This window comes from Taudactylus pleione, unplaced genomic scaffold (assembly GCF_031769625.1).
Source record: "Taudactylus pleione unplaced genomic scaffold, aTauple2 ptg000526l, whole genome shotgun sequence".
In the NCBI taxonomy this organism is placed as follows: domain Eukaryota; kingdom Metazoa; phylum Chordata; class Amphibia; order Anura; family Myobatrachidae; genus Taudactylus; species Taudactylus pleione.
In genome coordinates, this window is record NW_028284928.1 from 503,420 (window position 1) to 518,933 (window position 15,514).

General features: G+C 48.3%; 1 protein-coding gene across 5 annotated transcripts in view; it reads left to right on the forward strand.

Annotated features, from left to right (window-relative positions):
- The window catches only part of CNGB1 (cyclic nucleotide gated channel subunit beta 1), a 189,526-nt gene that overhangs the window by 123,411 nt on the left and 50,601 nt on the right, over positions 1–15,514 (forward strand). For all 5 annotated transcript variants that reach the window (XM_088450817.1, XM_088450813.1, XM_088450814.1 and 2 more), the window contains one exon: positions 3,373–3,514. In XM_088450817.1, the coding sequence (XP_088306943.1) occupies positions 3,373–3,514 (142 nt within the window). The remainder of the gene's footprint in view (positions 1–3,372; positions 3,515–15,514) is intronic.

The following is a 15,514-nucleotide window of genomic DNA, read 5'->3' on the forward strand; positions in this document are numbered from 1 at the left end:
CATTTTGCCTCATTTTGATTTTGAGTTGGGCTGGAAACCCCGAGCCAGACTTGGATCCCCCATGTTCGGGTGGGTTCGGTTCTCGGAAAATCGGACCCACTCATCTATTGATTACATGTTCGCTGCACGGCACTGTGCTATCTGATTGGCGCTATAATAATAATACGCGGTTCCAATATGTGAAGGTAGAAGAACTAAAACTCATCATCTCCATCTCTCAGGAATAAGAGGCTATATACTGTATCTCTGATATCTGCTGCGGTGCCTGGCTATATACTGTATCTCTGATATCTGCTGCGGTGCCTGGCTATATACTGTATCTCTGATATCTGCTGCGGTGCCTGGCTATATACTGTATCTCTGTATATACTGTAGGCCCCTTTGTTTTGTTTTCTATGTGGAGGTTAGACCTGGGACTTTGCCCACAGTAGTTATAGTGTCCTATTAGATCTTTTAGTTTTTAGTAGTGAACTGTGACCACTAGGTGGCAGTGTAACCCTGTGTTACTCGTGTGTGTGTTTATTATATTATTATTATACTATATTGTCTCTTGTTACATGTATGCAGTATTATTACTTCCAAGCAGTGTTCACTTATTGATCACATACAGTGCCATAGCGGTTTGTAATCGGGGCATATGGGGCAACCATCCAGGGTCTGTGTAGTAAGGGGGCTTTTACTTCTGTGGCATTAAAATGTCCTAGGGATGGGCTGTTTAGTGGTATTAAAATACATCCGTTATAAAAAATGGATGTCGCTATTTATCTGTTTATAGCAGTGCTACTCGAATATACGGAGGGTTGGAGCCTTTATTAAGGTGTCATGGATGCTACATGATGTAATGAAGCCACAATTCTGTTTTAGAAAAATTAAGATAGATAACTACTGGGGCAGAAATAGAACTACAGGGAATGGAGAGGGAGAGCGAGAACTACAGGGAATGGAGAGGGAGAGCGAGAACTACAGGGAATGGAGAGGGAGAGCGAGAACTACAGGGAATGGAGAGGGAGAGCGAGAACTACAGGGAATGGAGAGGGAGAGCGAGAACTACAGGGAATGGAGAGGGAGAGCGAGAACTACAGGGAATGGAGAGGGAGAGCGAGAACTACAGGGAATGGAGAGGGAGAGAGAGAACTACAGGGAATGGAGAGGGAGAGAGAGAGAACTACAGGGAATGGAGAGGGAGAGAGAGCTGCAGGGGGAGGAGAGAGAACTGCAGGAGGAGAGAGCTAAAAGAGGGGGAGAGAGAACTGCAGGGGGAGGAGAGGGAGAGAGAGAGAACTACAGGGGGTGAGCAGGGGGAAAGAGAACTGCAGGAGGAGGAGGTGAAAGGGAGAGAGCTGCAGGGGGTGAGAGAACTATGGGAGAGGAACTGCATGGGGAGCAGGAGGAGAGAGCTGCAGTGGGAGGAGAGGGTGAGAGAACTACAGGGGATGGAGGAGAGAAAGCTGCAGGGGGAGGAGAGGGTGAGAGATCTACAGGGGATGGAGAGAGAGAGCTGCAGGGCGAGGAGAGGGTGAGAGAACTACAGGGGATGGAGAGAGAGAGCTACAGGGCGAGGAGAGGGTGAGAGAACTACAGGGGATGGAGAGAGCTGCAGGGGGAGGAGAGGGTGAGAGAGAACTACAGGGGATGGAGAGAGAGAGCTGCAGGGTGAGAGAGAACTACAGGGGATGGAGAGAGCTGCAGGGGGAGGAGAGGGTGAGAGAACTACAGGGGATGGAGAGAGAGAGCTGCAGGGCGAGGAGAGGGTGAGAGAACTACAGGGGATGGAGAGAGCTGCAGGGGGAGGAGAGGGTGAGAGAACTACAGGGGATGGAGAGAGAGCTGCAGGGGGAGGAGAGGTTGAGAGAGAACTACAGGGGATGGAGAGAGCTGCAGGGGGAGGAGAGGGTGAGAGAGAACTACAGGGGATGGAGAGAGAGCTGCAGGAGGAGGAGAGGGTGAGAGAGAACTACAGGGGATGGAGAGAGAGCTGCAGGAGGAGGAGAGGTTGAGAGAGAACTACAGGGGATGGAGAGAGAGCTGCAGGGGGAGGAGAGGGTGAGAGAGAACTACAGGGGATGGAGAGAGCTGCAGGGGGAGGAGAGGGTGAGAGAACTACAGGGGATGGAGAGAGAGCTGCAGGAGGAGGAGAGGGTGAGAGAACTACAGGGGATGGAGAGAGAGCTGCAGGAGGAGGAGAGGGTGAGAGAGAACTACAGGGGATGGAGAGAGAGCTGCAGGGGGAGGAGAGGGTGAGAGAGAACTACAGGGGATGGAGAGAGAGAGCTGCAGGGCGAGGAGAGGGTGAGAGAGAACTACAGGGGATGGAGAGAGCTGCAGGGGGAGGAGAGGGTGAGAGAACTACAGGGGATGGAGAGAGAGCTGCAGGAGGAGGAGAGGGTGAGAGAACTACAGGGGATGGAGAGAGAGCTGCAGGGGGAGGAGAGGGTGAGAGAGAACTACAGGGGAATGAGAGAGAGCTGCAGGGGGAGGAGAGGGTGAGAGAGAACTACAGGGGATGGAGAGAGAGAGCTGCAGGAGGAGGAGAGGTGAGACAGCTATCACACACTGGAGTGATATTGGCTCGATTTGGCTCAATCAGAGCATCAAATCGGGCATATGCAAAGTGTATGCCCAGTGTGTATGCCCAATTTGCGCGTTCCACTGTCTCATGTGATATCGTGTGATTGGCCGTGCGGCACAGCCAATCACACGATATCGCATGCGCGCCATACATATTAAAGGATAGAACGAGTGATCGGTCTGTCATTAATTAGATCAGGTAATGTGTACAGGCGATCATGCGATGTCCAGGGTGGAGGCAAATGGCCCTGATCATCGGACCGATTGCCGGGCGCTACAGTGTGTACGCAGCTTTACATGACTCAATAAAGAAAAATCCCTTTTACCAGCAATTATCTCAGTCACATAAGGGTCTAACCAAGGAAACCCCCCGAGTCTGTAATCAACATGCAGAATTTCCGGAGCGGTCCTTACTTTGCTCCCCAAGGCCTTCCTCATGGACTAATGGGCCTTGGGGAGCAGACTGCGGGTTATCAGGGACATGTACCCCAAACTTCCCCTGGTCGACCCTTTCTCTCTGCTTCCCACCAGTCTCTGCACCACTATAATTCTGCTAAGCCGCAGGAAAGGGATCGCCGAGGGGCGGAGGTCGCTCCTTACACTGAGAGGAGGAGCTTCAATGTGCTCTTCGCACTAGTGCCACCTACAGGTAAAGCCACGCATTGCACTGACAGTACAGGGGTTCAGTGGTGAGGATAGAGCTCCAAATTGTACAACATTGAGTTATGGGACCTGGTGACTGTCACTGGTCAGCATACAGGTAAGTGGTTCCATAGCGTTATAATACTTTGTTTGTTCCTGCAGTTACATCCGCTGCTATTACTGGGCCGTGAAGACCCTCATTACCATCGGAGGCCTCCCCGACCCACAGACACTTTTTGAACTTTGGTTCCAGCTGCTGAATTATTTCATGGGCGTGTTTGCCTTCTCTGTGATGATTGGTCAAGTACGTTCTCTCTACCGTTTATATGCTGCCCCTGTATGGTGTGCGAGGTAGACTAGGGATGGCCATCGGAGGGGTGTCCATCGATGATTGCCATTGATGGGTCCATCAGTGGTTACCATCGATGGTTTGCATCCCTCGATGGCCACCGCTGCTGTTGGGAACGGGGCCCGTAGGCCAATGAAAAAAATGGGACGTAGCTTAGCGGGCACCAGGGGCGGGGCTAAGCTCTGTCCCTTCCATGGGAAAAAAAATCGTATATCGGTGGCAAAGAACCATTGCTCTCTGTCATCAATTTTAAAACTATTAGACATCGGCAATAAACCATTGATGATTTGATTTTGAATCATCGATGAGCGATGGCCATCTCTAAGGGAGGCTAAGAACAGACTGAGCTGAATACAGTGACTGGCGCCCAGCCGGCCTGTGATAAATCCCCTCTGCACCATCTCTAGTCTCTATGGGTTATATGGGACTATGCAGTACGTGGGGGGAACCTTTGCTGTTCCAGACCATTGGCCAAAGGGAACGGACACATCAGGACAGCTCGCTACAGATCAGGAGCTAATTACAGCCGCAATTATCATCGCAACTTAGGATCTGTAATGACCTAGATCATCTCCTAGTCTATGGGCCTCACTGCAGGCGTATCCCATGTATATAGCTTATTAGGTAATGCATTCTCATTTTCCTATCGATGAACTGATGGTGGGATAAGTGTCTGTAGACTGGGGCTATTAGCGCTGCATACATTCTCCATTACATGTATAATATAACGTAGGGCGCCGTCATGTGACATTCTCCATTACATGTATAATATAACGTAGGTAGCCGTCATGTGACATTCTCCATTACACGTATAATATAACGTAGGGAGCCGTCATGTGTCATTCTCCATTACACGTATAATATAACGTAGGGAGCCGTCATTCTCCATTACACGTATAATATAACGTAGGCAGCCGTCATGTGATATTCTCTATTACACGTATAATATAACGTAGGGAGCCGTCATGTGACATTCTCCATTACACGTATAATATAACGTAGGCAGCCGTCATGTGACATTCTCCATTACACGTATAATATAACGTAGGCAGCCGTCATGTGATATTCTCTATTACACGTATAATATAACGTAGGGAGCCGTCATTCTCCGTTACACGTATAATATAACGTATGCAGGCGTCATGTGACATTCTCCATTACACGTATAATATAACGTAGGGAGCCGTCATGTGACATTCTCCATTACACGTATAATGTAACGTAGGCAGCCGGCATGTGATTTTCTCCATTACACGTATAATATAACGTAGGCAGCCGTCATGTGACATTCTCCATTACACGTATAATATAACGTAGGGAGCCGTCATGTGACATTCTCCATTACACGTATAATGTAACGTAGGCATCCGGCATGTGATATTCTCTATTACACGTATAATATAACGTAGGCAGCCGGCATGTGACATTCTCCATTACACGTATAATATAACGTAGGGAGCCGTCATGTGACATTCTCCATTACACGTATAATGTAACGTAGGCAGCCGTCATGTGACATTCTCCATTACACGTATAATATAACGTAGGGAGCCGTCATGTGACATTCTCCATTACACGTATAATAATATAACGTAAGGAGCCGTCATGTGACATTCTCCATTACACGTATAATAATATAACGTAGGGAGCCGTTATGTGACATTCTCCATTACACGTATAATACAACGTAGGCAGCCGGCATGTGACATTCTCCATTACACGTATAATATAACGTAGGCAGCCGGCATGTGACATTCTCCATTACACGTATAATATAACGTAGGGCGCCGTCATGTGACATTCTCCATTACACGTATAATATAACGTAGGCAGCCGTCATTCTCCATTACACGTATAATATAATGTATGCAGGCGTCATGTGACATTCTCCATTACACGTATAATATAACGTACGCAGCCGTCATGTGACATTCTCCATTACACGTATAATGTAACGTAGGCAGCCGGCATGTGATATTCTCCATTACACGTATAATATAACGTAGGCAGCCGTCATGTGATATTCCGGGGGCTGAGCATCATCCTGATCTCAGGAAATGTCACCATGATTGTACGTACACAGAGCTATATTAATAGGATCGCCATAATAGCGCAGTCACCATAATAGCGCAGTCACCATAATAGCGCAGTCACCAGTGCTGGGTAACTCCTACGTATTCCATCTGTCTGTGCTGTAAGTCTCGGACAATCCATATCTTCCAGTCTGTGTATACAGTATGTATTCTGTGTCCTATATGTCATATATGTGTCCTATGCTGCATCCTCCTGCCATTCTGTATGTACAGATGTATCCACATACATATAACCACTTTGTCCTATAAAATGTGTATTCACACACAGAATATAGGCATGCCGCAGCCGCTATGACACGATAACGTAGCGTTTCGTGGTCAGATACAGCCGCAGTCACACACAGAATATAGACATGCCGCAGCCGCTGTGACACTGTAACGTAACATTACACATACACCCGCAGTCACACACAGAATATAGACATGCCGCAGCAGCTGTGACACTGTAACGTAGCATTACACATACAGATACACCCGCAGTCACACACAGCATATAGACATGCCACAGCCGCTGTGACATGGTAACGTAGCGTTTCGTGGTCAGATACACTCGCAGTCACACACAGAATATAGGCATGCCGCAGCCGCTGTGACACTGTAACGTAGCGTTTCATGGTCAGATACACCCGTAGTCACACACAGAATATAGGCATGCTGCAGCCGCTGTGACACTGTAACGTAGCGTTTCATGGTCAGATACACCCGTAGTCAGTCACACACAGAATATAGGCATGCCGCAGCCGCTGTGACACAGTAACGTAGCGTTTCCTGGTCAGATACACCCACAGTCACACACAGAATATAGGCATGCCGCTGTGACACTGTAACGTAGCGTTTCGTGGTCAGATACACCCACAGTCACACACAGAATATAGGCATGCTGCAGCCGCTGTGACACTGTAACGTAGCGTTTCGTGGTCCGATACACTCGCAGTCACACACAGAATATAGACATGCCGCAGCAGCTGTGACACTGTAACGTAGCATTACACATACAGATACACCCGCAGTCACACACAGACTATAGGCATGCTGCAGCCGCTGTGACACTGTAACGTAGCGTTTCGTGGTCCGATACACTCGCAGTCACACACAGAATATAGACATGCCGCAGCAGCTGTGACACTGTAACGTTGCATTACACATACAGATACACCCGCAGTCACACACAGCATATAGACATGCCGCAGCCGCTGTGACACGGTAACGTAGCAATTCTTGGTCAGATACACTCGCAGTCACACACAGAATATAGGCATGCCGCAGCCGCTGTGACATGGTAACGTAGCAATTCTTGGTCAGATACACTCGCAGTCACACACAGAATATAGGCATGCCGCAGCCGCTGTGACACAGTAACGTAGCGTTTCCTGGTCAGATACACCCACAGTCACACACAGAATATAGGCATGTGCAGCCGCTGTGACACTGTAACGTAGCGTTTCGTGGTCAGATACACCCGTAGTCACACACAGAATATAGGTATGCCGAAGCCGCTGTGACACTGTAACGTAGCATTACACATACAGATACACCCGCAGTCACACACAGAATATAGGCATGCCGCAGCCGCTGTGACACTGTAACGTAGCATTACACATACAGATACACCCGCAGTCACACACAGAATATAGGCATGCCGCAGCCTCTGTAACACTGTAACGTAACATTACACATACAGATACAACCGCAGTCACACACATAACATAGGCATTCCGCAGCGGCTGTGACACTGTAACGTAGCGTTTCCTGGTCAGATACAGCCGCAGTCACACACAGAATATAGGTATGCCGCAGCCGCTGTGACACTGTAACGTAGCATTACACATACAGATACAGCCGCAGTCACACACAGAATATAGACATGCTGCAGCCGCTGTGACACTGTAACGTAGCATTACACATACAGATACACCATCAGTCACACACAGAATATAGGCATGCTGCAGCCGCTGTGACACTGTAACGTAGCATTACACATACAGATACACCCGCAGTCACACACAGAATATAGACATGCTGCAGCCGCTGTGTCTCTGTAACGTAGCATTACACATACACATACACCCGCAGTCACACACAGAATATAGGCATGCTGCAGCCGCTGTGACACTGTAACGTAGCATTACACATACAGATACAGCCGCAGTCACACACAGAATATAGACATGCTGCAGCCGCTGTGACACTGTAACGTAACATTACACATACAGATACAGCCGCAGTCACACACAGAATATAGACATGCCGCAGCCGCTGTGACACAGAAACGTAGCGTCTCACATGCAGATACACCCGCAGTCACACACAGAATATAGGCATGCTGCAGCCACTGTGACACTGTAACGTAGCATTACACATACAGATACACCCACAGTCACACACAGAATATAGGCATGCTGCTGCCGCTGTGACACTGTAACGTAGCATTACACATACAGATACACCCGCAGTCACACAGAATATAGACATGCTGCAGCGGCTGTGACACTGTAACGTAGCATTACACATGCATATACGCCCGCAGTCACACACAGAATATAGGCATGCTGCAGCCGCTGTGACACTGTAACGTAACATTACACATATAGATACACCCGCAGACACACACAGAATATAGGCATGCTGCAGCCGCTGTGACACTGTAACGTAGCATTACACATGCAGATACACCCGCAGTCACACACAGAATATAGACATGCTGCGGCCGCTGTGACACTGTAACCTAGCATTACACATACAGATACACCAGCAGTCACACACAGAATATAGGCATGCTGCAGCGGATGTGACACTGTAACGTAGCATTACACATACAGATACACCCACAGTCACACACACAATATAGACATGCTCCAGCCGCTGTGACACTGTAACGTAGCGTCTCACACACAGATACACCCGCAGTCACACACAGAATATAGACATGCTGCAGCGGCTGTGACACTGTAACGTAGCGTCTCACATACAGATACACCCGCAGTCACACACACAGAATATAGGCATGCTGCAGCCGCTGTGACACTGTAACGTAGCATTACACATACAGATACACCCGCAGTCACACACAGAATATAGGCATGCTGCAGCCGCTTTGACACAGTAATGTAGCATTACACATACAGATACACCCGCAGTCACACACAGAATATAGACATGCTGCAGCGGCTGTGACACTGTAACGTAGCATTACATATACAGATACACCTGCAGTCACACACAGAATATAGACATGCTGCAGCAGCTGTCACACACAGAATATAGACATGCTGCAGCCGCTGTGACACTGTAACGTAGCATTACACATACACATACACCCGCAGTCACACACACAGAATATAGGCATGCTGCAGCCGCTGTGACACTGTAACGTAGCATTACACATACAGATACACCCGCAGTCACACACAGAATATAGGCATGCTGCAGCCACTGTGACACTGTAACGTAGCATTACACATACAGATACACCCGCAGTCAAACAGAATATAGACATTCTGCAGCCACTGTGACACTGTAACGTAGCATTACACATACAGATACACCCGCAGTCACACACAGAATATAGGCATGCTGCAGCCGCTGTGACACTGTAACGTAGCATTACACATACAGATACACCCGCAGTCACACACAGAATATAGGCATGCCGCAGCCGCTGTGACACTGTAACGTAGCATTACACATACAGATACACCCGCAGTCACACACACAGAATATAGACATGCTGCAGCCGCTATGACACTGTAACGTAGCGTCTCACATGCAGATACACCCGCAGTCACACACAGAATATAGGCATGCCGCAGCCGCTGTGACACTGTAACGTAGCATTACACATACACTCGCAGTCACACACAGAATATAGGCATGCTGGAGCTGCTGTGACACTGTAACGTAGCATTACACATACAGATACACCCGCAGTCACACAGAATATAGACATGCTGCAGCGGCTGTGACACTGTAACGTAGCATTACACATACAGATACACCCGCAGTCACACAGAGAATATAGGCATGCTGCAGCCGCTGTGACACTGTAACGTAGCATTACACATACAGATACACCCGCAGTCACACACAGAATATAGGCATGCTGCAGCCGCTGTGACACTGTAACGTAGCATTACACATGCAGATACACCCGCAGTCACACAGAGAATATAGACATGCTGCAGCCGCTGTGACACTGTAACGTAGCATTACACATACAGATACACCCGCAGTCACACACAGAATATAGGCATGCTGCAGCCGCTGTGACACTGTAACTTAGCATTACACATACACCCGCAGTCACACACAGAATATAGACATGCTGCAGCTGATGTGACACTGTAACGTAGCATTACACATACAGATACACCCGCAGTCACACACAGAATATAGACATGCTGCAGCCGCTGTGACACTGTAACGTAGCATTACACATACACCCGCAGTCACACACACAGAATATAGACATGCTGCAGCCGCTGTGACACTGTAACGTAGCATTACACATACAGACACACCCGCAGTCACACAGAATATAGGCATGCTGCAGCCGCTGTGACACTGTAACGTAGCATTACACATACAGATACACCCGCAGTCACACACAGAATATAGACATGCTGCAGCCGCTGTGACACTGCAACGAAGCATTACACATACAGATACACCCGAAGTCACACACAGAATATAGGCATGCTGCAGCCGCTGTGACACTGTAACGTAGCATTACACATACAGATACACCCGCAGTCACACAGAATATAGACATGCTGCAGCGGCTGTGACACTGTAACGTAGCATTACACATACAGATACACCCGCAGTCACACACAGAATATAGGCATGCTGCAGCCGCTGTGTCTCTGTAACGTAGCATTACACATACACATACACCCGCAGTCACACACAGAATATAGGCATGCTGCAGCCGCTGTGACACTGTAACGTAGCATTACACATACAGATACAGCCGCAGTCACACACAGAATATAGACATGCTGCAGCCGCTGTGACACTGTAACGTAACATTACACATACAGATACAGCCGCAGTCACACACAGAATATAGACATGCCGCAGCCGCTGTGACACAGAAACGTAGCGTCTCACATGCAGATACACCCGCAGTCACACACAGAATATAGGCATGCTGCAGCCACTGTGACACTGTAACGTAGCATTACACATACAGATACACCCACAGTCACACACAGAATATAGGGATGCTGCTGCCGCTGTGACACTGTAACGTAGCATTACACATACAGATACACCCGCAGTCACACAGAATATAGACATGCTGCAGCGGCTGTGACACTGTAACGTAGCATTACACATGCATATACGCCCGCAGTCACACACAGAATATAGGCATGCTGCAGCCGCTGTGACACTGTAACGTAACATTACACATATAGATACACCCGCAGACACACACAGAATATAGGCATGCTGCAGCCGCTGTGACACTGTAACGTAGCATTACACATGCAGATACACCCGCAGTCACACACAGAATATAGACATGCTGCGGCCGCTGTGACACTGTAACCTAGCATTACACATACAGATACACCAGCAGTCACACACAGAATATAGGCATGCTGCAGCGGATGTGACACTGTAACGTAGCATTACACATACAGATACACCCACAGTCACACACACAATATAGACATGCTCCAGCCGCTGTGACACTGTAACGTAGCGTCTCACACACAGATACACCCGCAGTCACACACAGAATATAGACATGCTGCAGCGGCTGTGACACTGTAACGTAGCGTCTCACATACAGATACACCCGCAGTCACACACACAGAATATAGGCATGCTGCAGCCGCTGTGACACTGTAACGTAGCATTACACATACAGATACACCCGCAGTCACACACAGAATATAGGCATGCTGCAGCCGCTTTGACACAGTAACGTAGCATTACACATACAGATACACCCGCAGTCACACACAGAATATAGACATGCTGCAGCCGCTGTGACACTGTAACGTAGCATTACACATACAGATACACCCGCAGTCACACACAGAATATAGGCATGCTGCAGCGGCTGTGACACTGTAACATAGCATTACATATACAGATACACCTGCAGTCACACACAGAATATAGACATGCTGCAGCAGCTGTCACACACAGAATATAGACATGCTGCAGCCGCTGTGACACTGTAACGTAGCATTACACATACAGATACACCCGCAGTCACACACAGAATATAGGCATGCTGCAGCGGATGTGACACTGTAACGTAGCATTACACATACAGATACACCCACAGTCACACACACAATATAGACATGCTCCAGCGGATGTGACACTGTAACGTAGCATTACACATACAGATACACCCACAGTCACACACACAATATAGACATGCTCCAGCCGCTGTGACACTGTAACGTAGCGTCTCACACACAGATACACCCGCAGTCACACACAGAATATAGACATGCTGCAGCGGCTGTGACACTGTAACGTAGCGTCTCACATACAGATACACCCGCAGTCACACACACAGAATATAGGCATGCTGCAGCCGCTGTGACACTGTAACGTAGCATTACACATACAGATACACCCGCAGTCACACACAGAATATAGGCATGCTGCAGCCGCTTTGACACAGTAACGTAGCATTACACATACAGATACACCCGCAGTCACACACAGAATATAGACATGCTGCAGCGGCTGTGACACTGTAACGTAGCATTACACATACAGATACACCAGCAGTCACACACAGAATATAGGCATGCTGCAGCGGCTGTGACACTGTAACATAGCATTACATATACAGATACACCTGCAGTCACACACAGAATATAGACATGCTGCAGCAGCTGTCACACACAGAATATAGACATGCTGCAGCCGCTGTGACACTGTAACGTAGCATTACACATACACATACACCCGCAGTCACACACACAGAATATAGGCATGCTGCAGCCGCTGTGACACTGTAACGTAGCATTACACATACAGATACACCCGCAGTCACACACAGAATATAGGCATGCTGCAGCCACTGTGACACTGTAACGTAGCATTACACATACAGATACACCCGCAGTCAAACAGAATATAGACATTCTGCAGCCACTGTGACACTGTAACGTAGCATTACACATACAGATACACCCGCAGTCACACACAGAATATAGGCATGCTGCAGCCGCTGTGACACTGTAACGTAGCATTACACATACAGATACACCCGCAGTCACACACAGAATATAGACATGCCGCAGCCGCTGTGACACTGTAACGTAGCATTACACATACAGATACACCCGCAGTCACACACACAGAATATAGACATGCTGCAGCCGCTATGACACTGTAACGTAGCGTCTCACATGCAGATACACCCGCAGTCACACACAGAATATAGGCATGCCGCAGCCGCTGTGACACTGTAACGTAGCATTACACATACACTCGCAGTCACACACAGAATATAGGCATGCTGGAGCTTCAGTGACACTGTAACGTAGCATTACACATACAGATACACCCGCAGTCACACAGAATATAGACATGCTGCAGCGGCTGTGACACTGTAACGTAGCATTACACATACATACACCCGCAGTCACACAGAGAATATAGGCATGCTGCAGCCGCTGTGACACTGTAACGTAGCATTACACATACAGATACACCCGCAGTCACACACAGAATATAGGCATGCTGCAGCCGCTGTGACACTGTAACGTAGCATTACACATGCAGATACACCCGCAGTCACACAGAGAATATAGACATGTTGCAGCCGCTGTGACACTGTAACGTAGCATTACACATACAGATACACCCGCAGTCACACACAGAATATAGGCATGCTGCAGCCGCTGTGACACTGTAACTTAGCATTACACATACACCCGCAGTCACACACAGAATATAGACATGCTGCAGCTGATGTGACACTGTAACGTAGCATTACACATACAGATACACCCGCAGTCACACACAGAATATAGACATGCTGCAGCCGCTGTGACACTGTAACGTAGCATTACACATACACCCGCAGTCACACACACAGAATATAGACATGCTGCAGCCGCTGTGACACTGTAACGTAGCATTACACATACAGATACACCATCAGTCACACACAGAATATAGACATGCTGCAGCCGCTGTGACACTGTAACGTAGCATTACACATACACCCGCAGTCACACACAGAATATAGACATGCTGCAGCCGCTGTGACACTGTAACGTAGCATTACACATACAGATACACCATCAGTCACACACAGAATATAGGCATGCTGCAGCCGCTGTGACACTGTAACGTAGCATTACACATACAGATACACCCGCAGTCACACACAGAATATAGACATGCTGCAGCCGCTGTGTCTCTGTAACGTAGCATTACACATACACATACACCCGCAGTCACACACAGAATATAGGCATGCTGCAGCCGCTGTGACACTGTAACGTAGCATTACACATACAGATACAGCCGCAGTCACACACAGAATATAGACATGCTGCAGCCGCTGTGACACTGTAACGTAACATTACACATACAGATACAGCCGCAGTCACACACAGAATATAGACATGCCGCAGCCGCTGTGACACAGAAACGTAGCGTCTCACATGCAGATACACCCGCAGTCACACACAGAATATAGGCATGCTGCAGCCACTGTGACACTGTAACGTAGCATTACACATACAGATACACCCACAGTCACACACAGAATATAGGCATGCTGCTGCCGCTGTGACACTGTAACGTAGCATTACACATACAGATACACCCGCAGTCACACAGAATATAGACATGCTGCAGCGGCTGTGACACTGTAACGTAGCATTACACATGCATATACGCCCGCAGTCACACACAGAATATAGGCATGCTGCAGCCGCTGTGACACTGTAACGTAACATTACACATATAGATACACCCGCAGACACACACAGAATATAGGCATGCTGCAGCCGCTGTGACACTGTAACGTAGCATTACACATGCAGATACACCCGCAGTCACACACAGAATATAGACATGCTGCGGCCGCTGTGACACTGTAACCTAGCATTACACATACAGATACACCAGCAGTCACACACAGAATATAGGCATGCTGCAGCGGATGTGACACTGTAACGTAGCATTACACATACAGATACACCCACAGTCACACACACAATATAGACATGCTCCAGCTGCTGTGACACTGTAACGTAGCGTCTCACACACAGATACACCCGCAGTCACACACAGAATATAGGCATGCTGCAGCCGCTGTGACACTGTAACGTAGCATTACACATACAGATACACCCGCAGTCACACACAGAATATAGACATGCCGCAGCCGCTGTGACACTGTAACGTAGCATTACACATACAGATACACCCGCAGTCACACACACAGAATATAGACATGCTGCAGCCGCTATGACACTGTAACGTAGCGTCTCACATGCAGATACACCCGCAGTCACACACAGAATATAGGCATGCCGCAGCCGCTGTGACACTGTAACGTAGCATTACACATACACTCGCAGTCACACACAGAATATAGGCATGCTGGAGCTGCTGTGACACTGTAACGTAGCATTACACATACAGATACACCCGCAGTCACACAGAATATAGACATGCTGCAGCGGCTGTGACACTGTAACGTAGCATTACACATACAGATACACCCGCAGTCACACAGAGAATATAGGCATGCTGCAGCCGCTGTGACACTGTAACGTAGCATTACACATACAGATACACCCGCAGTCACACACAGAATATAGGCATGCTGCAGCCGCTGTGACACTGTAACTTAGCATTACACATA